Below are 27,138 nucleotides of genomic sequence, written 5' to 3'. Positions count from 1 at the left end.
CCCCAATAGAGTCGTTGGGGGCCCCCAACGATCACAAATGTGACCGTTGGGGGCTCCTAACGACTCCTTTGGGAGCCCCTTTGCACCTTCTTGCATTTGTATAAATAGGGGTGTTCCCCCCCTTGTATTTCTCAAGCTTGAGAGTCGCAAGCATTCGGTTCTTTCTATGAAATACATGCCATAGTGCATGTTTATTATTTTTACGCTTTTGCGTACTTTGTTCAAGTGCTATGAGAGTGCCTTCGTGCACATCTTTTCTATATTATTTGTGTTCGTATGCGTATTGTCTTATCATAGACATTTTCACAGTCGTACCCTCGGTACCCGTACTCAGGTGACATAGATTTTGTATAAGGCTTTATTGTTTTGAATTTTTTATGTATATTAGTGTGATTTATGGATGCCTTATGTGTGGCCTCTCAAGAGGCTTTTAGTGACTTGCTTACATCTTTTCATCTTGTTTTGCATATGATTGCACCTTTATTTACTCGAGGTTTCTAATTTTCTTTGTTGGGTTTTATTTGAAATTTTGTGTGTCAAATTGACTCTTGTTTATAGCCACTTTTTGGAAAGTGATTTATGAGGTTTTCTTATTGCCTTCATTTGGCTTTGGTTTAGTCCATCACAATATTTATTTGATGCATCAACTTTTTCCTTTAGCCTTTTGGGGTGAGTTATGTGCACCTCGTTGTTTTGTTAGTTTAGATTGTGGGTGTATAAGTGCCATGTTGACACTCTAGTTGTGTAAGTGTATTGTATCACTCATTTGCTTATTTGACCCTTGTTCTTATGTTGGATGCTTGTATTGATCTCTATCTGTAATGGCTAAACTGTTATTTTCTTGTGACCATGTTGGTTTCTATGAAGTAAATCTCATCATATTGCAAAATTTATTGTTATTGCCTTGGTTTGAATATTATTTAAAAAAAACCATCTTTTTGTTGACATTAATTTATTTTCATTACAACGTTTTTACCTCTTGTTTTTCACGGTCTTATTTGAGTTACTTTTTTCTTTGAACAAGAGATCTTGTTTATCAATTTTACAATCATGTGTGTGGTGAGTTATGTGCACCCGTTGTAGTTGATTGTATTATTTACAGTTTTACAATCATTTGTGAGGTATGGTGTGTGCACCTCTTGTGGTTGTGGCTGGTGTTTATTGTCAGTTTAGACAGCCAGTACTACTGGTGCATGGTCACTAGTATGGTTATTGCTGACATTTATTTTTATTTCTTGCCCTATGCGTTGATACACTCAGATTTTGAGGTTCTTGAGTTGTAGGTCAATGGGGTGATTGCATATGGTGACCAAATTATTGTTGGGATTTGCAAATATCATGTCTCTCTTTATGATGTTAAAATTTGTTGTATGTGGGGTTTCTAAAATCTCTTCATGTATTTTCTAATCTTTTCTGCACCCTTTTGCCCTTATATGAGAAATGGTTATTTTTTAATGCTCCATTAACATGATTAACATGCTTATGCATTATAATATGCCTTGGTTGCATAGGTTGATATATTGAATGTATTTATTGATATTGTAATTGTTGTTGTGATCATGTTTTAGTCTTTGCATCTCTTTAAGACATTGAAGTATTGTTCTTATATATATGTTGTTTGCTTATTGGCAGTTTGATATAGTTGTTGATCATTTATAACTTTGTATGAAATGTCTATCTAAGTCATTGATATATTGTACGAGCATGTTTGCCCCTCGACAGTCTATATTGATAGGTGATTATATTTTTAGTCTTGTAGTAATTTAGTATTTTGTTTCTACCTTTGGTGATATGTTGATATGGATGTTTGACTTATTGAATTATTATATCTCTTAATTATTTTCAAAATATTTTGAATTAAGTTTTCTAGTGTCTTTTTCGTTAATATTCATGATTTAAATTATTACTACTAACTCTTGCCTCAATTATTATTGAAAAATGTTTTTGAAATATTTCTAAAATAGTGTTTCCATGATTCATTGTGATTTAAGTTATTATTGTATTTTTTATCTTGTGTTTTTGACGTGCTTGACCAAATAAATATTATAAACCATCCTCTCTCCATATGTATATATCTAACAATTATTTATTTTGTCTTATATATACACACACTGTGTTATAATCCCCTTGTTGCAGTTGTTGCTCTATGTTGCTTCCTCGTTACAGGAACTAAAGAAAGTTGTGGATTGAGCCAAAGCACCGTAGAGATTTCAAGATTAGTGTGCTTGGAATTCTAACGATGATTGAAGTTTGAAGAAGCCTTAGAACTTGAATCCTATTTCAGGGTAAGAGGTGTGATGTACATGCACTCATTTCAAGGGGGTTAGGGGACTTGAGTTTTCAGTCCTCTAAACTCGTTTGATGTGTCTTCATGTATGGGTTGCAAGTTGGCAAAACACTTGGCCCTCCCATTTCAGTCTAGTCACACTGTAACTACTGCCCCTGTCTGAGATAATTCATTCTGCTGGGTCCGGCTCCTATTTTGGCAAACAAAAGGGTTTGTATTGATCCTCAATCTCGTCACCTTCAGGTCTCTAGACATGTGTTCTTTCGTCGAAAGCATTATGTTGATCTTCCTTTTGCACTCATAGGGAAACGATCTATCCTACATTTTGTTTCCTATCAAGCATTGTTATCCTCTTATAGGGCTTTTATCTCAGCCATTTCATCCCCTGCATGGAGAACCACCTTGTTGAAATGTTGTCTCATCCTGAATGGAAGCCTTGAAGAAGAACAAGACCTCGAAGCTTACCCCGTTTCCATTGGTATACTTAAAGGTTTTTGTCCTTAGTAGTGTAAGTAGACTTGATAGGGGTAGAATAGGTATTTCTCATTTGTTGTATGTATTTTTCAGTCATTATACAAAATATTTATGTTTGTATTTTTATTTTTTGGTTTGTTTTTATTATTTTCTTTGTTTTTGGTCAAATCAGGTTGATCAAAACTACTGTTAGGACTGTGCCTAACGGCTAGTTGGAGAAGGTCCAATTAGCCGTTGGACCTCCCGCCAACTAGCCGTTAGGCTAGCCCCTCTCCCACTTATATATATATATATATATATATAAGAGAGTGTATGTGTGTGTGTAAGTAAAAGGTGAGCGAGGATGTATGTATGTAGTGCGTGTGTGTGCATGAGCGTTGTAGTGAGGTGTTCTTGTATGTTTTTTGTACATTTTTCATTAATAAAATATTTAATTTTTATGACTGGTTTTTCTTCATGGCTATGCATGGTTTATAGTATCTAGTCAAATGCATTTGGACTTTATTTATGTTGTCATTTTTAGTGTTTCATGTGCCTCGAGTTTCATGCCATTCCATGACACACGGATCAGAGGATCTAAGATCCTCGTTTTGGCCACATATCAGTCCAATGATTGGGGCTCAAACTAGAGATCATCGGATTTCAGAGCCGAACATCTCTTGGCTGAGATCTCTCAGATCTTACGTCTCTCAGATCTGAGATCCAAAGAATTCAAATGCACCCTAAATTTCCTTGTGAATATGACAGTCACGCATCCAAAAGACTATATTTCACAGAAGACGTTTTTGACAAAATAGCTTTTTAGTTTTTCCATATCAATAACACCATAAGCAAGGGAAACGTTCAAGCTCTTGTGAATTTGATGCACAAGAATACAAACAACCATTCATCTTCAAATACAGTTCTTCATGGCATAAAGATAATGTCATAAGAAACTATATACCTGATAGCATAATGTTGGTGCTACCATGAAATATGCCAAACTTCTTAGGCTGACATGGTATGGAGATTCTAGCTTCAATGAGATGGAAGATCCTTCTCCCTGTAACCAAAAGGAGAGGGAAAAAACAGCTCAGGGAGAGGAAAAAGCTGCATGTTGCACTACTTTAATGTAAAACACAATAAATAACTAGATTATATAAATAAAGAATTCTACTTGTGTGGTGTTCATTACCAAGGAAAGAATTTCAATTGAATGACACGTGCACTCATTAAAAAAATCCTGTAACATGAGAATCTACCTACATTACAAAGTAGATACAGAAGAATATAAGACAGGAACTAGAGGAGAAAGGAAAACTGCAAAGGAAATTTCTGCAGAGTCCAAAGACTCCAAAGACAAAATAGAATCAACCACACGGTACAAAAATGAAATTCTGCTCATGCGGTTCTGCAGCCAATAAATAATCAACATGGTCGATAGTCCAAAAGAAAGTTTGTGACTAATTAGCTTGCCTCCATAATAAAATGCATAGCACAAAAAAAACCACAGAACAAGGACTATCCTGTCTACGAGAACTGTGGACAATGGGTCCCAATGTCAAGAATTCTGATAAATAACCTCATATACTAATATTTAATCAAAATTCAAGTTCTCCACAGGAATATCTGATAGTTACTTATATATACTCCCATGCACTGCAGGAGTTCAATTCTAGCATTTCTAATTAACAACCTATCAGTGTCCCACCATTGTCAGGTCCAATCCTATTACATGAGTTATATGACAATGACAATTGTAAGCCTTTTCTGTATAATTGTATTTACGTTTTTGTACAAATTGCTTCTTTCAATTTCATAAATAACGAAAAATTAAGTGCAATCATATTCACCACCAGTAAAATAAGACCAGAACACAAATTTTTAGAGACGGACAGACAGATTGTGCATCTTTTGGTAACTCAATCAATCTTATTCAGAAAGATTAAACTGAAGACATAAGACCATTTGACAATGCATTGATTGTTTTAATTTAGCCTCCTGAGTCAATGGCGATACAACACCAAACTTCACAAAGATGTCTGCCAAAGTCTTCCAAATGACCCAAAACTAACTTCGGGGCAAATCTCACGTCTGGCTCTTTTAACCATTTGTTGCTCCTTCAAACACACAGGTCTATCAACTCAGAATTTACATGTTACACATTTTTTCAGTATATATTGTGCTTATGTTTATGTGTAACCAATATCTGCTCTTTTAAGCACACAATAAGAGGTGAAGTACATCAAGAATTCCAGGATATACTTCTGAAGGTTCTTCCAAAACTTGATACCTGCCCCCATTATCTAAAGGTTTAGGTACTCTTTAGGAAAAAGTAAGTTCATTCCTGTATTTCAAAATCATCAAATTAGAATCAGATGCTTTTCTTTCTATTTAGCAATAATGCATTTATTATTCTTTTGAAGGTCATTAATTTGAGTTTTTTGGTTTTGAAATCATACTTCCATGCATGCAATCATGTTACTTACGTCCCTACACAGTTCTATCATTGGAAAACTCATAATTTGGACTCCTCAGCCCCGGTCAATGCTTTTGTTCACTATTACCCTTCTGTAACTCCTGTACTTCTTGATTATAACCTCGAATTAGAAGGGACTCATCAACCATTCCAGTTCATGCCACCAATCCATTTTAACTAGACTGGCTCAAGGTAAATTCAGGTGATAATAATATGTCAAAGAGCAACAGCAATTAGCTGCCTCAAGTTACTTGACTATTGGCATTCTTATGGAAGCTTAGCTCAATTTGACACCTCTACATGGATCATCTCATCGGTCTCCTGCCTGGTTTGTTTCCTATGCATAGAGGTTCCCAGTCCTCCAATACTTTCTGGCATAAAGCTACCTTTATCTTAGACATCCAGTTTCTCAATTTTAGGTCATTATTGTGGATATTATCATGATAATTCCCAAAGTAATTCAGTTTTTCAATTTTTACTTCTCAAAATATATAATTTTATATCTTTAAAAAACTCAGATTTTGCTGAGAAAAATAATCATTTTAAAATTCTCCCAAGAAAAATTCTCGCTGATACTATCGTAACTCATAAGACCAATAATTGCAACTATAGTGATTACTTTGCCGGCCCAACCATACCACTGCAACAACAAGAATAAGATGCATCCCCAGAAATTCTACCATTCAAACATCCATGAATATAGTGAACCAATCTGTCCGCAGGATCATTCTCAGGATTTATCTCAACAGAAGTATAGTTTGGAGAACCCTCTGCAAAGTCATATACTACTGCCATTAGGTATCAAATTTTGCAACTGAAACCCAATAATTACTTGGTGCAAAATGCAGCTTGAGAATGAAAAATCTTCTTTAATAATTGATCATAGTATTTTAAGGAAAATTAATTTTTAAGGCATCATAATCATCAATCCATTTAAGACTGTCACAGGGTGACAGGGTGTCCTTAGTTCATTAAGGTTTCTTCCTTATTACTCGGTGGGGCAGACACATGTTCCTATGTTTGTTTACTCTACTACTCATGCTTTCTTTCTTTTCAGGATGCTGCTTGAATTGTGTGCATCTTTATTACCCTGGTAAGCTCACATAGCAGGGCTAAGTAGCACCTCAAAGTGCGATAATGACAAAGTCAGGTGGAGAGCGTATCAACAGTCAATTGGGCTCCCCCTTGGCATGGTAGGTTCTAGTTTCCTTCACATTCTTTTCTTCAAAAAATCAAAAACCAAATCCATCCTGATCGTGAGTCAAAGCTGACCCATCATCGCCAACTTCTTGATGCCGCGACTCATCTTTCATACCTTGACTGGCCTTCCTCTCTGCACTATATTCCATGTAGTCCACTTAATCTTCTGTATCAAAAATTGGTCGATCCAACAATTCACCTAGCAAGCATATTCCGTGCTGATAAATTACAACAGTCGGACACACCAGGACACCTTACGGACATAGTCAAACTAACGGCAGACAGTCAATAGTATGTGATTAACTTCATCTATTTCCTGTTATGGTCTTCATTACTTTTTTTTATTCACTTTGGTCTTTTCCTTTTAAAATTTGTCATCAAATATTTCAATTTCAATGTACTTTTATTATTTGATGTTTTTAACTATAGGAATTTAGAATTGTTGTTCACGAGTTTGCACTTGAGATGGTATTTGTGTTTTATTGCTTTAGGTTAAGAATTAGGTACAATACATACATGCATACACATTTGTGTCTATATGACCGTGTCCGCATGTCCTAATTTTTGTGAACTTTCGTGTCATACCAGGTGTATCCGTATTGTGCCCCATTCTTGCATCGGTATCCATGTGACATGGTTTAGACATAAATGAAGGGTTGACTTCATAAGTTTTATATTTGAGTTTGACTAGAACATGGTTATCAATCTGACCTTGGTCAAAATAACAAAAAGAAAAAAACTTATTTTTTCCAATCCCAGTTTTTTGTTATTTTCTATGCTGAAAAATTCTAAGAGGTGTGCAGTCGCTGCACACTTAGAATCAACACATTTCTTTCTTAAAATATATAAAGCAGAAACATGAAGAAAATTTTTAGGTGAAGTCACATTAAATATAGAGTCAATAAATTCACGACAAATTTAGGTGGTCACATTAAATATGCAATTAAAGGCAATTGGGTGTGGAAGACGGTGCATAGACCTTTTAAAAAGAATGGTTTAATTAGGTTTAATTAGGGAAGGAAAATTTTGAGAAAACAACGTGAATACTGTAAAGTCCACTTAAAAAAAATTTGAGTCTGACACGTGTCGGACACGTGCCTCGGTCAGTCTGCAGTGTCGGATCCGAGACGGACCCAGATCCGAGCCCAGCCCGGACCCGGCTTCTCGATTATTTGAGAAGCCTGTGCCTTTTAAAAAGGCACAGGCGCCTCGGGCGAGGGGCAAAATCCCTCACCCGTTCTCTCTCCTCTCTGCTCCTCCCGTCGCCTCTCGTCCCCCGTGACCACCGCTGTCGACGACCGAAGCCGTCGGCCACCTTCTTCCTTTGCTGCGTGGACACCAGCGACCCACCGCCTCCACCTTCCGTACCTTCCGTTTCGACGACCTCGGCCGACTTCTCTGACGCCACCCTCCCTTTGTTCTCCTATGTCTGTCGGTGACACCGAAGTCATTGCCGATAGCCCCTAGGTTAACCCCCCCCCCCTCTTTTCTCGTTTCGCCGTGTCGGCAGGGGGCTCCGCTCCCTCTGCCACTCGCTGCGTCGACAGGGGGACTCCGCTCCCCGTGTTTCTTCTTCCCTGGCCGACAGGGGGGAAGAAGCCCCTTGCTGATTCCCTTTGTCGACAGAGGGACTCTGCTCCCCCTGTTCCCTTTTTGTTTGTCATCAGGGGGGCAGAGCCCCCTGCCACCTGTTGTTCGACAGGGGGCTCCGTTCTCTGTTTGTCGGCAGGGGGGCGGAGCCCCCTGCCATCTGTTGGGTTCGACAGGGGTCTCCGTTCCCCCTGTCCCTTTTTGGGTTGCCGACAGGGGGGGCGGAGCCCCCTGCCACTTGTTGTTCGACAGAAGCTTCTGTTCCCCCTGTCTGTTCTTCATTTGCCGGCAGGGGGGCGGAGCCCCCTGCCACCTGTTGTTCGACAGGGGGCTCCGTTCCCCCTGTCCGTTTTTCGTTTGCCGGCAAGGGGGGCGGAGCCCCCTGCCATCTGCCATGTCGACAAGGAGGCTCTATTCCCCCTGTCCCTTTTTGGTTGCCGGCAGAGGGGCGGAGCCCCCTGCCACCTGCTTTTCGACAGGGGGCTCTGTTCCCCCTGTCCGTTCTTTGTTTGCCGGCAAGGGGGCGGAGCCCCCTACCACCTGCTGTTTGACGGGGGGCTCCGTTCCTTGTTTGCCGGCAGGGGAGGGCGGAGCCCCCTGCCATCTGCCGTGTCGACAGGGGGGCTCTGTTCTCCCTGTCCCTTTTAGGTTGCCGGCAGTGGGGCAGAGCCCCCAGACACCTGCTGTTCGACAAGGGGCTTTGTTCCCCCTGTCCCCCGCTTTGAGTGTTGGCAGGGCAGGGGACTCCCCTTGCCATCTGCCCTGTCGACAGGGGGCTTCGTTCCTCCTGTCTCTCTTTTCTTGTTGACAAGAGGCTTTGCTTATCCTGTCCCCCCTCGTCGTGCTTCCTCCATTGTCTTCTCGTAGGGAGCTCCTGTCTGGGTGGTCCGGTATCGTTGCAGGTGCTGCCGGACTTGTTTTCTGAATTGACTTTCACGCTAACCTTTTTACACTTGCAGGTTGCACAACGGAGCACACTCGTGTCCCGTGGCCCGAGACTGTTCGCACGTACGCCCCCAGGCGTACGGGAACTCGCAACCCCCCAAGGTAGGGGAAAGTTGCGTAAAAGGACCTTGAATGAACAAAACTAAAATAAAGAAAAGATAATCGAACAAGAGGACGATTATATACGTATATATATAAGTTATATATGTACGTCTTTTAACGCAAGGACGCAGTTTCGCGATCCTTGTCCTCTTTATCTTTTCAGCACTTTACTTTCTATTGTCGTCGCGCTTTATGTGCCTAGGCTTTACTTTCTGTCTTTTAACTCAAGGACGCGGTTTCGCGATCCTTGTCCTCTTTATCTTTTCAACACTTTACTTTCTGTTGCCACCGCGCTTTATGTGCCTAGGCTTTACTTTCTGTCTTTTAACTTAAGGACGCGGTTTCACGATCCTTGTCCTATTTACTTTTCAGTACTTTACTTTTTGTCACCCCGCGCTTTATGCGCCTTGGCTGTTTACTTTACACTTTACTTTCTGTCGCCCTGCACTTTATGCGCCTTGGTTGTTTACTTTTCACCACTTTACTTTCTGTTGCCCCGCGCTTTACGCGCCTTGGCCTTGTTCTTGACTTGCTTGCTTACGCTTTTGCTGCTTTATTTCTTGCCTGCACCATGTAAATTGCGATTATGCTATTGTTTCTATTTCTCAGGTTTCTCTCAAGAATGCTGGCAGGTTTGAGCTTGTTTTGGGTGCCTCCTTGTGGCCCTTGGCTATCAACGTAGTCACATCCCTTGGCAATGATATGGGATGCTACGATGAGTAGCACGAGGTGAATAAACCTCATGATATGTGATAAAGCATAATTGTGGACATTTCACTAAATGATAATCATGCGCCTTCACAAGCAAGATGCTCGAGTGGGTCAAATAGATCAGGGCATATAGAACAAGACGATGATGAAGAAAAACCCCTCGTCGTACTTGTTCGGGATGGTTCATCAAGGGAGAGGATGGATGGTACAAAAACTCTGATGGATAGGCCATTAATAGCTATTACGAGCAAAGGTTCAGCTTCCCCAGTCATCGGAGGTGGGGGAAATGAAGGTTACCATAAGTATCCTAGGTGGTAGTCGCCTGACACTTCTGCAGAAGTTGGATGCATCCTTGGGCCCTGTTTGCCTTTGAGGACTTACTCTCTTGGCCACTGGTCGTCCCCTTAGGAGCGGACTCAGTCAGTCATTCGGGGTATAATAAAATATATAGCATAATGGACCTCCGAATTGATCTTGGCTGTTTCTACATTTCATACATTGTGCGTACCCACAATGGTCAGTTAAAAATCAGAACAAAACATGACATGCTCACAACATTATTAGATTGGCACGTTGGTGATGTCCCAACAGTTCTTTGCTCTTGAGTTTGATTGCATGTTTTACCTTGCTACTAGTTTGCTACTTGAGATAGTTTAAAAGTATGCATGATTAGCCTTGTTGCCACTGCTTACAGTTAGATTTGTATCACTGTACGATTAGCCTGGTTATGCTCATGATGATACTTATGTTAGCTTTACTACAATCTTGGCTAGTCACTTGCTTTCTATCTGTTGCACCAGTCTATCTGCCTAGATATGAGCATGCTTTAGATTAGTGGTTGTTCTTCTTGTTCTTCTTGTTCTTTTTGCGCACCTACCAGTTTTCACAGGACTAACCCCATTTTTATGAGTGTAGGTGACATGTAGGTTCTCCTTATAGGCAGCGATGCAATGCTACATGATCAAAATCTCACCTCTCTTGTCGGCGTTCTTCGGGGTTTTGTACTTTTTGTTGTTAGGGGTGGATGACCCCACTGTTCTGTACAGACTAAACCTTTTTATGGATAAAATCTTTTTTATCTTTTTGTTCACTGCTTGGCTTAGTTAGGAAATGGGTTTGTGCTGGATCTTTTTGCTAACGTGCTCAGAAGAATCGACTTGTGCTTTTATTAAAAACCTTTGGTATCACTAAAAATCTTTGCTGCAAACTCTGACTTTCGAAAGGGATTTTATTCAAATTTTCTCGTCTCAAGTCGAACTTTTGGGGTGTTACAAATAGTGTGTAGCCAAATATGTAAAGTCAATAAATTTATGCTGAAATTTTGTATTATTAAAATTTTTATTGGCCACAAAGAGAGGCCTCTCTCTCTCTACATATATATAGGGTTTTTTTGAAAATTGGTCCCTGCCTTGTACCCGATATGCAAAATCATCCTTGCCTTATGCCATTTTACAAATCAGTCCTTGAGGTTAACAGCAGTTAGCTTTTCTGACGGTATATATACAAGCTATGTCACATAGGTACGGGTGTGGATGCGGCGATGCGGCACTTTAAAAAAACATGGGTGTGGGGAGGATATATATATAATTTTTAACAGTTTTAAGTTAACACTATGTGTATTTGTGTGCATTTATGTATTTATATATATATATATAATATAGATAAAAATGGACTTGATTAGGGTTAACTGAATCTACTTTTGGATAGAAATGGACCTCGGTGTGGCTGACTTCACCTAACACAAAGGAAGTTGTGCCCAAGTGTTGCACCCGCCTGGGTGCGGGTGCAACGCAGGTGCGTTGCCCTATTAGAAGAGTCTGTGTGACATAGTATACACGTTAAAATGTAAGATATATATATATATATTATGTATATGTATCTATATACATATAAGTATAGATATATATTATAAGGATAAACCCGATAAGGGTAAAACTATCTTTTCACCTTTTACGCATATTCATATTTTTTAATATGATTGGAATTATTTTTTGCTTTTTACTTTTTTTTTCCTTTTTTTTTGTCTTTTCTAGCCTTGGGGGGCCCACATCATAGACGTTGAGCCCCTCCAATGGTCACAAATGTGACCATTGGAAGGGCTCCAACGTCTATGAGTGGAGCCCCTCCAAGGTGTTCCTCTTGTATAAATAGGGGTTATCCCCCTTTGTAAGAGCCAAGCTTTTTAGCAAAAGCTCTCTCCCTTTTTTTCAATAAAGATCAATATTCTTTATGCCTTTGTGCATTTGTAATCTCTTGAATGTGTTGTGCCTTTGTGCACATTTGTTCTAAGTGTTCTTATTTTGCCTTTGTGCACATGTTTCTCACTAAGAACTTAGTGTTCTTGTGTGTGTTGTCTCTTTGAAGACATTTTCACAATACACACACAAGTGTGAATTTATGTATTTATTGTTAAATTGTAATATCAAATCTATGTAATGATATATATTTTATATATATAGGAAGATACATGCACATATATATTTCATATTTATGTACATGTACCTACCTACATAAATATATAAAATATATATATATACTTATTTCTTGTAATAGTCGTAGGGGTAGTTTAGTCTTTTTGCACATATTCTTTTTCGAATATGTTGTATTTTTCTTCCATTCTTTTTTTCTTTTATTTTTTGTATTTTTCCTTTTTGTAAAAGTGTACACCTTGGAGGGGTCCACCATCTAGTCGTTGGGCCCCTTCCAACGGTCACATTTGTAACCGTTGGAGGGGCTCCAACGACTAGAAATGGAGCCCCTCCAAGGCATCCACTTCCTCTATAAAAAGGGGCATTCCCTATTGTATTTTCTATGGCTTTGGGTCAAAGCCTAAGTAATTAATAAAGCTTTCCTATTCTTTTATGCATTTGTGAGATTTAGTAGGTTGTGTTTTTTGTGCACAAGTGTTCTAAGAGTTCTTATTGTGCATGAGTGCACATGTTTCTATCAAGAATATTAAGGTATTGATCATAGTATCTTATTGAAGATACTTTCACATGGTATCAGAGCAAGGTTGGAAAAAGAAAGATCGTGTGGATTCTACCTTTTTCTGGTGCCTTGAAAAACGTGCTCTCGAATTTTTTAAGATTGGGGTGGATCCTCTTGTTCATCCAATATTTTAGAAGATTCTTCTATCAAGAAAGATCTAAAAATCCTTTGTGTTATGTATTATTTTTCATCATCTTTTCTCTCTAATGGGTGAAAAAAACTCTCATTTCCCTCTCGGTTTCAAACTCAATGAGTCCAACTAGCACGTTTGGGCCGGAAACATGGAGGCTCATGTTAAAGGAAAAGGGCTTTGAGACTATGTCCAAGGTTCGATTCCCGAACCGAAGCCAAAGATAACCTTGATGGAGAAAGAAGAAATAAAAATCCTTGAAGGTGAAGAAAGAGCTAAGGCTCTTGAAAACTGTACCAAAAAGCATGAAGAATGGGAGATGAGGAATTTTAAAATCCTCTCATAGATTTTTTCATCCGTAGAAACAAGAATTAACGCCAATATTATCAAGTTTAAGAAGGCTTCTCAAGCGTGGGAGTACCTTGAGAAGATGTACACCTCTAGGGACTTGTCCCATAAGTATTACCTCCAAAAGAGGGCTCTTACTCTTCATCAAGGGGAGATGACTATAAGGGAGTATTTTGTTGAACTCTCTTCTATTTGGGATGAGCTTGCTATGCTCGAACCTAAGTGGAGTAGAAAAGTCATAGAGTTTCGTCATAAACAATTGGAAGTGTTAACGCCCTGAAAGCAAATGCAGAAACCGAGGCAGAGAGAGAGAGAGACGGCAGTATGAAAAATAGAACTCGTTAAACACATTAGGGCTTCTCTCTATGTTAAATAGAGAGAGGCCAAAAGAATAAATTACCACTAGGTCCCTTATTAAAAAAATAATTCAAATAACCTCCAAACTAAGAAGGTTTAACCTTAAACCACCTATTCTCAACACTCCCCCTCAAGCTGGAGCATAAATATCAATCATGCTCAGCTTGTCACAACATTTTGAGAAATTTGGTCTAGCAAGGGGTTTTGTAAACATATCTGCAACTTGATCTTCCGACTTTAAATATCTGGTAGTGATATGTCCAGCTTGAACCATATCTCTTACATAGTGGCAATCCACCTCAATGTGCTTCGTTCTCTCATGAAAGACAAGATTGTTCGCTATATATGTTGCAGCCTTGTTATCACACATCATGGTCATAGGAGAGGAAACCTTCACCTGAAGGTCATGAAGAACAGTATGAACCCACATCAATTCCGCAGTTGTTTGGGCCATAGCCCGGTATTCTGATTCTGCACTCGACCTAGAAACCACATTTTGTTTCTTACTTCTCCAAGAGATCAAGTTGTCTCCCAAAAACACACAGAATCCTATGGTAGATTTTCTATCCACTACAAATCCTGCATAGTCAGCATCAGAATAGGCCACTATCTCCAGAGTTCCACCTTTCCTGAACAATAACCCCTTTCCAGGAGAAGATTTTAGATATCTGAGAATCATAATAGCTGCATTACAGTGTACCTCAGTCGGTTTGTCCATAAACTGGCTAACTTTGCTTACTGCTAAAGCAATATCCGGCCTGGTCACAATTACATACAGTAGCTTCCCTACAAGGGAGCGATAGCTTTTGCTATCAACCGGTTTTAACCCTTCTTCAAACAACTGAACTTTATAGTCCATGAGAATATTTGCTGGTTTAGCTCCCAACATTCATGTTTCCTTTAATAAGTCAAGAACATACTTCCGTTGAGACAACAATATCCCTTCACAGCTCCTGACAACTTCTATACCCAGAAAATACTTGAGTGAACCAAGGTCTTTTGTAACAAAGTGTTTTTGAAGATGAGCCTTTGTGGCTTCAATAGCTTTCTCATTATCTCCTGTAAGAATGATGTCATCCACATATACCACCATAACAACTATGCCGGAGCCAGTTTTCTTGATAAATAGTGTATGATCTGCTGCTGACCTATTAAAGCCAAAGCGTGACATCACTTCAAACAACTTTTGAAACCATGCACGAGGACTTTGTTTCAGGTCATAAATCGCCTTTCTCAATCTACACACCTTCTGACACTCTCCTCACCCTCAAATCCTAGAGGTTGTTGCATGTAAACGATCTCAGATAGATCTCCATATAGAAATGCATTTTTCACATCTAATTGGTACAAGCTCCAACCATGATGAACAGCTACTGTGAGAACAAGACGAATGGTACCCATCCGTGCAACAGGAGAAAAGGTTTCAAAGAAATCAATACCATATGTCTGAGTATACCCTTTTGCTACTAATCTGTCCTTATACCTTTCAATAGAACCATCAGATTTGTACTTTATTGTATATACCCATTTACATCCAACAATGTCAGCATCTGTTGGGGAATCAACTAGATCCCATGTATGCTAAGATACTAAAGCATCCATTTCTTCTTGCATAGCAAGCTTCCAGCGATTATCAAGCTCTGTCTGCTGATAGTTCAGAGGAATAGTTTCAGCAGATAAGGCTAAAATAAAAGACTTCATCTGATTTTCAATTCTGGCATCGGAGACAAAATGAGATATAGGATATAAGGTGCATTGTCGTGTCCCCTTTCGTAGAACAATAGGCTTGTTATCATCATCATGAAGATCACTATTGTCAGTAGAACTTACCTCAGGGGAAGAAGAAGATGAAGGCACTTGCGGAGGTGGAGCTTTATGCACATATACCAATGGAAGATTATGAAATCTAGAAGAGGATGAAGTTTGGTTCGGTAATGAGGGCACGAATTCCAAAGGAAAAGGAGGTATAGGTAATGGAAAAGACTCAACTGGATCAACCTGCAGCGGAGAACCGGTAATAGAGTAATATGGAGTGGATTCCAAGAAAGATACATCCGCACTGACATACTCTCAGCGAGAAATAGGATCATAACATCGATATCCCTTTTGATTTTTGGGATAACCTAGAAATATGCATTTTGTAGCCTGAGCAGATAATTTATCACGGTCAAGACCAAGTTTGTGTACAAAACAAACACATCCAAATATTTTTGGTGAGAAAGAGAAGAGTGGGGCATTAGGTTTTAGGATATGTAATGGAATTTGATCACCCACAGAAGATGAAGGCATGTGGTAATCGCATCACCCCAATATAATGCAGGAACATTGGATTGAATCATAATGGTCCGGGCCACATCAAGCAGGTGTCGATGTTTTCGCTCAGCCACCCCATTTTGTTGAGATGAATAGGCACAAAAAGTTTGGGGTTGAATGCCATGATCTTGGTAAAATTGTAACAGAATTTTTTATTTAAACTCAAGAGCATTATCAGTGCGAACAATCTTGACAATAGATTCAAACTGAGTTTTTATTTCAATAATTAAGGATTTGATAATACTTAGAACTTCATATCGTTCTTTTATTAAAAACACCCATGACAACTTAGAGAAATCATCAACAATAACAAGATAATATCGACACTGAGTCCTAGTAGGAATCTTACTAGGACCTCATACATCTACATGAAGAAGTTCAAAGACTTTATTACTAGACTGACTCTGACTCGAAGGGAACGAACTTCGATGATGCTTGCCCAGCTGACATGCTTCACACTGAAATGATGTGGTGGAAGGAATCTGAGGAAAGACCGAACGAAGCTTTGACAATAAAGGATGACCAAGACGACGATGCCACTGAACTGGACTGAATGAATGTTCCACTGCAGCATGAACATTACCCATTGGATGATGTAGGTAGTAAACTCCATTTTCTTCATAGCCTCCACCAATCTTCTTCCCCGTCAGCAAATCCTGAAAATGACAACCCATTGGATCAAATATTACTCTACAGTTTTGTTCTTTTATAAGACAACTAACAGAGAGTAAACTTTGAGAAAATTTTAGAGCATGAAGAACATTTTGCAACTGTAATGAGGAGGATATAGAAATATTTTCCTGACCAACAATCGGGGAGGAACTCCCATCAACTAATGAGACTCCTCGATGAACAGTAATATCCTTTAGATATGAAAAAACAAGTGTATTTCCACACAGGTGTCTGGATGCACCAGAGTCAATAATCCACTTACTGTCAGTCGGATGAAGATGATTTCCTGTTGAATAGGCAACACCAGCTACTGGAGGGGTTGAACTCAAGGGGCGAAGAGCTATCAGTTCATCATATTCAGCACGACTGAGGGTGATACTACTGTCACTTGCAGAGATATTATCATGTACATGTGTTGCCTCGAGAGTAGTAACATTTGCTTTAGGAGCATAAGACTTTGATGAAGAAGAGGTTGGCCGACCATGCTTATCCCAGCAACGATCTTCTAAATGTCCAGATTTTCCACAGAATGTACATTGAAGTTTTCCTTTGCCTCCCATACCTCGTCCACGACCTCGTCCTCTGATATTCTGAATATTTCCACGCCCAAAACCAGATGAGACAACAAGAGCAGATGACTGAGTCACAGGCTGAGATTGTGGAAGAGAGATCGCAAGTCTACTCAGACGATTGTATGCCTCAGCAAGAGTAGGTACATCTGATCCAGTCAACATTTGAACTTTTGTAACAGAAAATTCTGAGGAAAGACCTGTAAGAAACCGAGCAACCATAGTTTGTTCTTGATGATCCTTTTGCTTCGAGCAACAAAGAGGCCTGTGAGCATTGAGTCTTTCAAACGCAGCTTTGACAGTCTCTTGTTCGACTTGCAGGATACGACTCACATTAGTCTCTTGTGAGTACGTATCTCGAAGATTATCCCACATCTGTTTGGCTGTATGATAGTAAATTAAACCATCGGCAATATGGGGTTCGACACTATTAATGATCCATGACATAACTATGTCATTATCTTCATCCCAAGTAACATATTTTCCAATATTTTCATTAGGTTCATCTTCCAATAAAATATGTTTTCTATGATGTCCAGATACAAACATCATAAAAGTTCTGGACCACCTGGCATAGTTAGTTTCATTCAACCTTACAGAGGAACCATACGAGAAAGGATTTGCAAAAGCCTTATATTCCCCAATATGTTCAGTTTTGGAGTCACATTTCGAAGATTCACCCATATTGATTATGGAATCCTATTTCAGCAAAAAAAATCAAACTTACTCACGTGAACAGCAGGTGTTATAACCCCACGTCAGGCAAATCCACGACTACACAAGCTGTCACACCAGAAATGAAGCCTTGACAGGTGACAAATGTGTCCACACAGCAGCAGCAAAAAAAACTTTTCACAAGCCAATGCTACGATATGGCCCAAACAATAGAATCACGCAACATATGTTTCCACACAGCAGCAGTTCCAATTAAGAAACTTGTCACAGGCCAATACTAGGACACAACCTGCTGCTTTCAAAAAAATTGCTATTAACATCTGTTTTCGCAGCACTCATGCTACGACTGAAAAACTCACGACACAGCAGGAATCACGCCTGCCAATACTACGACACAGCCTGCTGCTTCCAAAAAAAATTGCTATTAACATCTGTTTTCGCAGCACTCATGCTACGACTGAAAAACTCATGACACAGCAGGAATCACGCCTGCTGATATTCATGTTCTGAAAATGAACAGCCAAATAATATCCGAGAAGAACTCGACACCCAGATTCACAACAAATGACAACATGTTCTGGAAAGCTAGAAGAAAACATTTCACGACTCAGCAGGGAACTCGGCAACCAGATTCACAACAAATGACAACATGTTATAGCTGGAAGAAAAACATTTCACGACTCAGCAGGGAACTCGGCGACCAGATTCACAACCCACGATAACAGGAGCACGCAGAAGCATAGAGATCACGACACCCAGATCTTAAGGACACACACTCATCGTGTCAAAGATCTGTCATCAGAAAAGAAAAAAAAAAGGAGCGACACACCTGTTTCCACCTCTTTCAGCTTTATTTGATTTTTTTTTCTGTGTTATGTAGATCCATCACACTCTCGAGATCTACGGCTCTGATACCATGTTGACGCCCTGAAAGCAAATGCAGAAACCGAGGCAGAGAGAGAGAGAGAGACGACAATATGAAAAATAGAACTTGTTAAACACATTAGGGCTGCTCTCTATGTTAAATAGAGAGAGGCCAAAAGAATAAATTACCACTAGGTCCCTTATTAAAAAAATAATTCAAATAACCTCCAAACTAAGAAGGTTTAACCTTAAACCACCTATTCTCAACAGGAAGAAGATAGATTTTTCAATTTTTTGAATGAACTTAGGCCCGAATTCGAACAAATCTAATCTTCTCTTTTATCCGCCTTCACTTTCCTGTCTCTTGAATATGTAATTACTAAGCTAAGTGGGGAAGAAACTTGTATGGGTATAAGCAAAAACAACCCAAGTGTTCTAGCTACACCTTTCAATAATGAAGAAAATGAAGGTGTTAATGACGTCTCAAGACCGGGGAGTAACTTAAAGACCTACAAGCCTCCTCACTTCAAGAATCAAAACTCAAATGGTCAAGGAGGAAAGAGGGATTATAGCAAGATTTTGTGCCATTTTTGTAAGGAATCAGAGCACGTTAAGCCTATCTGCCCAAAGTGGAAAAAGTTACTTGCCATGGCAACTACATCTCAACCTCAAAAAGAACAGTGCTCGTCATCTTCAAATTGAGTTCTCTCATTCCAACAAATCGTGGATGCACTTCAACCTCTTCTAAAAGGGACTATTTCCGGAGCCGCCATGTCAAACTCCTCTTCTCTCGATAAGACTTCTTAGCTTTTAGATTTGGGTGCTTCTTTTCACATGACCCCAAGTTTTAATTCTTTTTTCGAATATTCAAAAAATTTCTCTCCTTCCTTTGTTTCAACCGCGGATGGAACATCTCTTGAAGTAAAAGGAATAAATTTTTTTGAAAAACATTGGTTCTTCATTCCAAAAAATTAGATTTATACCCAAATTAAACTTAAATTTACTTTTCGTTTCTCAACTCTCGAATCATGGGTGTGATATAAAGTTTTCATCTAACAAATGTTGGATACAGCATCGCCGGTCCAAGAGATTGATTGGGGAAGGCTCTAGGAAGGGCGATCTATACTATGTCGATTCCCTTCAAATTCCAAAAAACCTGTTTTGTAATGTTGTCCAACAAAAGGATATTAATGTATGGCACAAGAGACTTGGACACCCAAACATTGTAAAAAAAATTTATTTACCTTTTGTTAAAGTCTACGTAAAAGTGATTTAACTTGTAACGACTATATACTTAGGAAAATGAAAAAATGACCTTTTTGTCAAAGATCTATGTTTACAACAAGACATTTTGAAATTATTCATTCGAACATATGAGGATCGGCACTCGTCCTATCTAAATGAGGCTTCGCATATTATGTCATTTTTGTTGACGACTAGACGAGATATTGTTGGATTTATTTTCTTAAACACAAATATGAAGTTTTTTGGGTTTTTAAAACCTATCATATGATGATTAAAAATCAATTTAATGAGAATCTAAAAAATTTTAGAACCGACTCTGGTGGAGAATATCTTTCAAGTGAATTCAAAAATTATCTTGAAAGTTATGGTATTCTTCACCAAAGGTCTTGTCCAAAAACCCCTCAACAAAATGGATTAGCCGAAAGAAAGCATAGACATATAATAGAGACAACTCGAACATTACTTGTTTCTCAAAATATCCCAAAAGGTTTTTGAGCTGAAGCGGCTCTAGCATCTTTCTATCTGATAAATCGGCTACCTTCAAAAAACTTGAACAATATCTCGCCTTTTGAAAAATTATACACCAAAGAACCCGACTATAGTCGGTTAAGAATTTTCAGTTATAAATGCTTCATTCTTACTGACAAGAACGACAAGCTTTCACCTAAAACCATTGTCTGTGCCTTTCTTGGACATTCCGAAACTCAAAAAGGGTTTCGTTGCTATGATGTTAAGAATGATAAGCTATATGTTTCCAGAAATGTGAGTTTTCTGGAAAATGTTAATGGTTTGAAATGAGTGAACCCTTTGAAGAAAACATGGATTACTCTTTTTTGTTTGAAATGTTAGCCCATGATGATCATAGTGATGATAGTAATGATGATCTCATTCATAATGAAGTCAATGATAAAGAAGATGAATCTTCCCATCCTCTTATCTCCCAACATAGTAATGGAGCATTAAGAGATCCCATAACATATACCCATAGAGATAACCAATTTAGGAGTGCAATTGAAAAATACGGTGAACCTAGTAGTTCCAACTCAATCAATGATGAAAACCTACGAAGGACTGAGAGAAGTAGAAAGATGCTTTCTAGGTTCATTTCATATTACTCCTTTACTCCTAAACATAGAGCCTGCCTTAGTGTCATTCATTCCTATATAGAACTCAGAAACTTCGAAGCCAAAAAGAATGATGAATGGCTAAAAGCAATAGAATGTGAGCTTTCAGCTCTCAACAGGGCAAAGACTTGAGAGTTCCAAGATCTCCCTAAGGGTAAGAAAGCAATAGGATGTAGATGGGTATTTAAGATAAAAACTAAGAGCGATGGATCTCTTGAGAGATATAAGGCTCGACTGGTAGCAAAGGGTTATAGTCAAGAATACGGAATTGACTATGAAGAAACTTTTGCCCCTGTGGCCCGAATGGTCATTTTTCAATGTCTCATCACAGTTGCCTCAATCAATAAATGAAATATCTATCAAATGGATGTTAAAAATGTCTCCCCAAATGGTGATCTGAATGAAGAGGTATATATGGATGCTCCACCAAGAATGAAGACTCCCAAAGGGAAAGTACTTCGCCTTCGCAAAGCACTTTATGATTTAAAAAAAGCCCCCAAGGCTTGGTATGATAGGTTTAACTCCGTAATGTTAAAAAATAGTTTTTCATCCTGTTTCACTGACACTGCCTTATTTGTTAGAAAAACCAATGCAGGGATTGTCATTTTGCCCTTATACGTGGATGATATGCTTATAACCGGAAGTGATTCTAAGAGGGTTAAAAGCATAAAAACTATTTTGAATGATAGATTTGAAATGTCTGATTTGGGATTTCTAACTTATTTTTTGGGTATTAAAGTAGCATACTCTCATAGAGGGTATTTTTTATCTTAAACTAAGCTTGCTTCTAAGATTATTAATAGGTCAGGTATTACAAATAATAAGGTTCCTGCTATAGTATGAGCCAAAATGAATATTGATTATGGTATTCCTCTCTCTGATCCCACCCCTTATAGACAACTTGTGGGATCATTAATGTATCTGAGTATTACTAGACCAGATATTTCTCATGCAGTTCATATTGCAAGTCAGTTTCAACATGCACCAACATCAGTCCACATGAGTGTCATCTTGCGGGTCGTAAGATACATAAAGGGCACAATAAATAAGGGAGTATTATTGTCCTCTTCTTCTGAATTAAAGTTAATTGCTTATACTGACTCTAACTGGGGAGGAGACCCAAATAACCGTCACTCCACCACTGGTTTTTGTGTGTTCTTAGGAGACTCGCTGATCTAATGGAGATGTAAGAAGCAGCAAAAAGTGTTTATATCCTCAACTGAAGCTGAATATCGTGTCATAACAACTACTACCATGGAAATTGTATGGATTCATCAGCTACTAGAAGACATGGGGATCACAATAGAAGGGCCCACCAAGCTATGCTATGATAATAAGAGTGCAATATATATTGCCAAAAATCATATGTTTCACGAGCGGATTAAACACATTGAGATGGACTGTCATTATGTTCGGGAAGCCTATCTGAAAGGAATCATAGAACTTCTGTATGTCACTTCAGAATATCAGTGGGCAGATTTCTTCACCAAAGCACTATGTTCTTCGCGGTTCAACTTCCTTGGCAAACTTTCGGTCATCATGCCTTAAGTTTGAGGAGGGTGTTAAATTGTAATATCAAATCTATGTAATGATATATATATTTTATATATATATAGGAAGATACATGCACATATATATTTCATATACATGTACATGTACCTACCTACATATATATAATATATATATATACTTATTTCTTGTAATAGTCATAGGGGTAGTTTAGTCTTTTTACGCATATTCTTTTTCGAATATGTTGTATTTTTCTTCAATTCTTTTTTTCTTTTATTTTTTATATTTTTCCTTTTTGTAAAAGGAAGTGTACACCTTGGAGGGGCCCACCATCTAGTCGTTGAGCCCCTTCCAACGGTCACATTTGTGATCATTGGAGGGGCTCCAACAACTAGAAGTGGAGCCCCTCCAAGGCATCCACTTCCTCTATAAAAAGGGGCATTCCCCTATTGTATTTTCTATGGCTTTGGGTCAAAGCCTAAGTGATTAATAAAGATTTCCTATTCTTTTATGCATTTGTGAGATTTAGTGGGTTGTGCGTTTTGTACACAAGTGTTCTAAGAGTTCTTATTGTGCAAAGATACTTTCACATTTATGTACATAATATATATAAAATTGGACTTTGTTAGGGTTAACTGAATCCACTTTCGGACATAAATGAACCTCAACGCGGTTGACTTCACCTGACACAAAGGAAGTTGTGTCCAAGTGTCAGAGACTCAGACCCACATTGATGCTGGTGCGACACAAGTGTGTTACCTGCTAGAAGTGTTCATATTACATAGGCGAGGACTGATTTGCAAAATAGCATAAGGTAAGGATTCTTTTGCAAATAGGCTATAAGACTAGGACCAATTTGCAATATAAATATATATATATATAGTCACAACCATCGATCTTGGATATATCTCGATGAGGCAAAATTAGAGTTACCGAAAGCTTTATAAATAGTTGGAAAGTGCAATTCCCAAAAACTCGCTTTGGAAGCGGCAAAGTGCGATACTCCTCACTTTCGAAACTTGATGGAAATCTTGATTCTCCCACGTTTCTTCTAAGTTTCCTACTCGTTTCTTTTCTGCTTTCTTATATGCTTCTTGTAATGAAACCTTGAGTGCACAAGAGAGATGCTACAAAGAAGTATGAAGAGTGCACAACTACACAAATACAAAGCCACTAATGGGGCAAGATACAAAGAGCCAACTAAGGGCTACACATAATCCTCGCAAAGAGGAACAAAAAGCATAAAGATAATATGTATGTTATTGATAGAAATGCTCTTAAAAAGCATTACAATGAAAGGGGCTATCAGCCCCTAATTCTACAACAAATGGACTAAGGAAAGGTCCCCATAGAGTCGTTGGGATCAAGGTTACCCAAAGCGCCATAGGACTCGGGGAAGCGTGCTTCCCCGAAGTAAATCTCAGAAGCGCAAAACGTGGCACTTCTAAAACGCACTGGTAAGCACAATAATTAAATGGGAAGTGTGCTTCCCATTTAGGGGAAGCTTGCTTTCCCTTCTTTTTTTTTGTTTTTTTCTTCTTATTTTTCTTTCTTTTTTCCTTTTTCGCTTCCCCCCTCACTTTCAGGTCGCTTTCGGTTCACTTCCTAGGTCGTTTCTCTTCTCGCTTCCAAGACGATTCTTGGTTTGCTTCTAAGTCTTCCTGTTTCCTAAAATTTTGAAAGTGCCTCGCTTCCTGCTCCCGAAAAATAAAAATAGAAAAATAAAAACAAAAAATACAAAACATTGCTTAGTGGACTATCCTAATTACAAGTAGTAAAAAGATAGATATACCCTTGATTACAAAACTATTCATATATATATATATATTAACACTCTCCCTCAAACTTATGGTGAGATCACCAAAAATGTGTTAAGGAGAAAGATAAAACAAGGTGCAGGAAGTGCTTTGCTGAAAAAAACGACAAGTTAAAACTTCGATGTGATGTATGGTAATTCAATAGTTGCTTTCAGATACTCATCACGTACGTAGTAGCAGTCCATCTCGATGTGCTTTGTTTTTTCATAGTAGGTGTGGTTGCTTGCAATGTAAATTGCACTTTTATTGTCACAACACATCTTCGAAGATTTAGACATGGAAACTCCTATGCCTTGGAGAAGAGTCTGTAGCTATACAAGCTCCATTGTTGTAGTCATGGCTCGATATTCTGCTTCAGGACAACGAGTCCTTCTGTTGTTTCTTTCACCTACAAGAAATTAAGGAATCTCCTAATAAAATACAAAAACCAGAAGTTGAAATTCTATCATTTGGGTTACCAACCCAGTCACCATCAGTGTAAGCAGTTAAATCTAATGATGAGGAGGAGGATAATAAAAGACTTTTTGAAATTATATTTTTAATATAGCAAATAATCCCCATAATTGCGACCATGTGTACTGTGATAGGTGCATGTTGAAACTGACTTGTTGCCTGAACCGCATAAGCGATATTAGGTCGATGATAGAAAGGTAGGTGAGTGATTCAATTAATTGGCAATAAGGAGTAGGATCTTCGAGCAGTATGTCATCTTCAAGTCTTAATTTAGCATCTATGACTTCTGAGGTCTCCACCTTCTTTTCATCAAAAATTCTTGACTTAGCACATATATCAACAACTAATTTCATGTGGGAGAGGATATATCCTCTGGGTGAGTAGGCAACCTCAATTCCTAAGAAATATCTCAAAAATTCCAAGTCAAACATATTAATTTTTTTTAAATAGATTTAATTTCACTAACTCCTTTGTCATTTCCTATAATGATCATGTCATCAACATATAGTAGAAGTATCAGAATATTAGTACATGTTTTCTTGACATAGAAAGCAGTGTAAGTATAACAAGAAATAAATCCCACAGTAATCAAAACATGACTAAATTTATCATATCAAGCCTTTGGTGCTTGTTTAAGGACATACAAGGCCTTTTTTAGTTTTAGAGTTTTACCATTAATATCAACTCTCGATGGAGGATCCATATAAACTTTCTCATAAGGTTCTTCGTTTAAAAAGACATTTTTAACATCTAACTGATAAATTGGCCATTTTTAAATAGATGCAATGGCTATTAAGGTGCAAACACTAGTCAACTTAGCGACGAGAGCAAATGTTGTTTCATAATCTACTCTATATTATTGAGCATACCCTTTGACAACCAACCTTGCTTTATACCTTTTTAGGGATCTGTCATTTTTTATCTTGACTTTAAACACACACCTACATCCTATAGGTTATATCCTATAGGTTTCTTACCTAGAGAAAGATCAACTATTTCCTAAGTGTTGACTTCCCTAAGGGCATCAAGCTCTATTTTCATTGCTTTAATCTAATAAGGATATTTTTGAAATCTTTATAATAGAATGGTTCATAATAATAAATGAAGAGTTGTTAAATATGCTCTAAAGTTGGGAGAAAAAAATCATAAGATACAAATCTACTAGGAGCATTAGAGATTCGATTAGATCTCCTAAGTTGGGAGTCCTCTAAGGTTATATTTTGAGTAAATTTGTCAAGAGCACATGGTTGATCACTTTATCCACGCCGGGTATAAACACGAATATTTCAATTGGTCTTTCATTTTGGTGACATGCTTCATCAACAGCCGGATGTTCATTACTAGAAGCATCATTCAAACAAAGATCAAACACACCATTAGAGTCAAGTTGATTAGATTCATCAAGTCTTGGTAAGAGATCGAATAGAAATGTATAGTCAATTTCTTCTTTAGCTTCTTTATTATCAAATCTATTTTCATTTTCTAAGAAGGTAACATCTTTAGAAACATAAAGTTTAATGTTCTTTGGGTCAAAACAATGATACCTTTTTTTATTTTCTCCATATCTCAAGAAAATGCACTCAATAGCTTTTTAGGATAGTTTATCATTTTTATGAGTAAGTACACAACACTTACACCCAAAGATTCTTAATCTTTTAAAAACAGAAATCATTTTAAAAAGTTTTTCAAATGAAGAGACATTTTAAAAACTTTTTCAAATGAGGAGACATTTTACAAAGAAGATGAAGGTATTTTATTTATCAAGTAGGTTGAAGTTAATACAACTTCAGCCCAATTTTTTTTTGGAATAATGAGAAGAGTCCTAACGGTTTCTATTATATGTCTATCCTTTCTTTTCGTCAATCCATTTTGTTGGAGAGTTCTAGGGCAAGATTTTTTATGAAAAATGTCGTGTTGTTTCGAATAATTTTGAAAATCATTTGACATATATTTGCCTCCCGAATCAGACCTAAGGGTAGATATGTTAATAAGGAATTGATTTTTAATCACCATATGAAATTCTTTAAAAAAGAAAAACACATCGGATTTCAAATTTAGACAGTAAATCCATGTATATCTAGTGAAGTCGTGAACAAAAATAACATAATAGGAGTAACCTCCTTTCGATATGACCGGTGAGGGACCCCATACATCCAAATGCACTAATTCAAATAGACAAGTAGAAATGAAAGTTCGTTCGGAAAAAGGAATTGTTTTTATTTTTTCAAAAATACAATATTTACAAGATATATCTTTTACATTACAAATATTTTCCAAAAAAAGAAAGAGATACATCTCTGAAAAACT

At 38.0% G+C, this 27,138-nt stretch overlaps 1 protein-coding gene across 1 annotated transcript in view; it reads right to left on the bottom strand.

The window, feature by feature from the left end:
• Positions 1–27,138, bottom strand: part of LOC149820310 (diacylglycerol O-acyltransferase 1-like) — a 118,149-nt gene that overhangs the window by 63,110 nt on the left and 27,901 nt on the right. Inside the window, exon 7 of the mRNA XM_089983096.1 lies at positions 3,705–3,803. Within this exon, the coding sequence (XP_089839222.1) occupies positions 3,705–3,803 (99 nt within the window). The remainder of the gene's footprint in view (positions 1–3,704; positions 3,804–27,138) is intronic.

This window comes from Nuphar pumila, chromosome 12 (assembly GCF_984573655.1).
Source record: "Nuphar pumila chromosome 12, dmNupPumi1.hap1.1, whole genome shotgun sequence".
NCBI lineage: Eukaryota > Viridiplantae > Streptophyta > Magnoliopsida > Nymphaeales > Nymphaeaceae > Nuphar > Nuphar pumila.
Note: the sequence above shows the minus strand (reverse complement) of the source record. Positions and strands in the feature narration are given on the sequence as shown.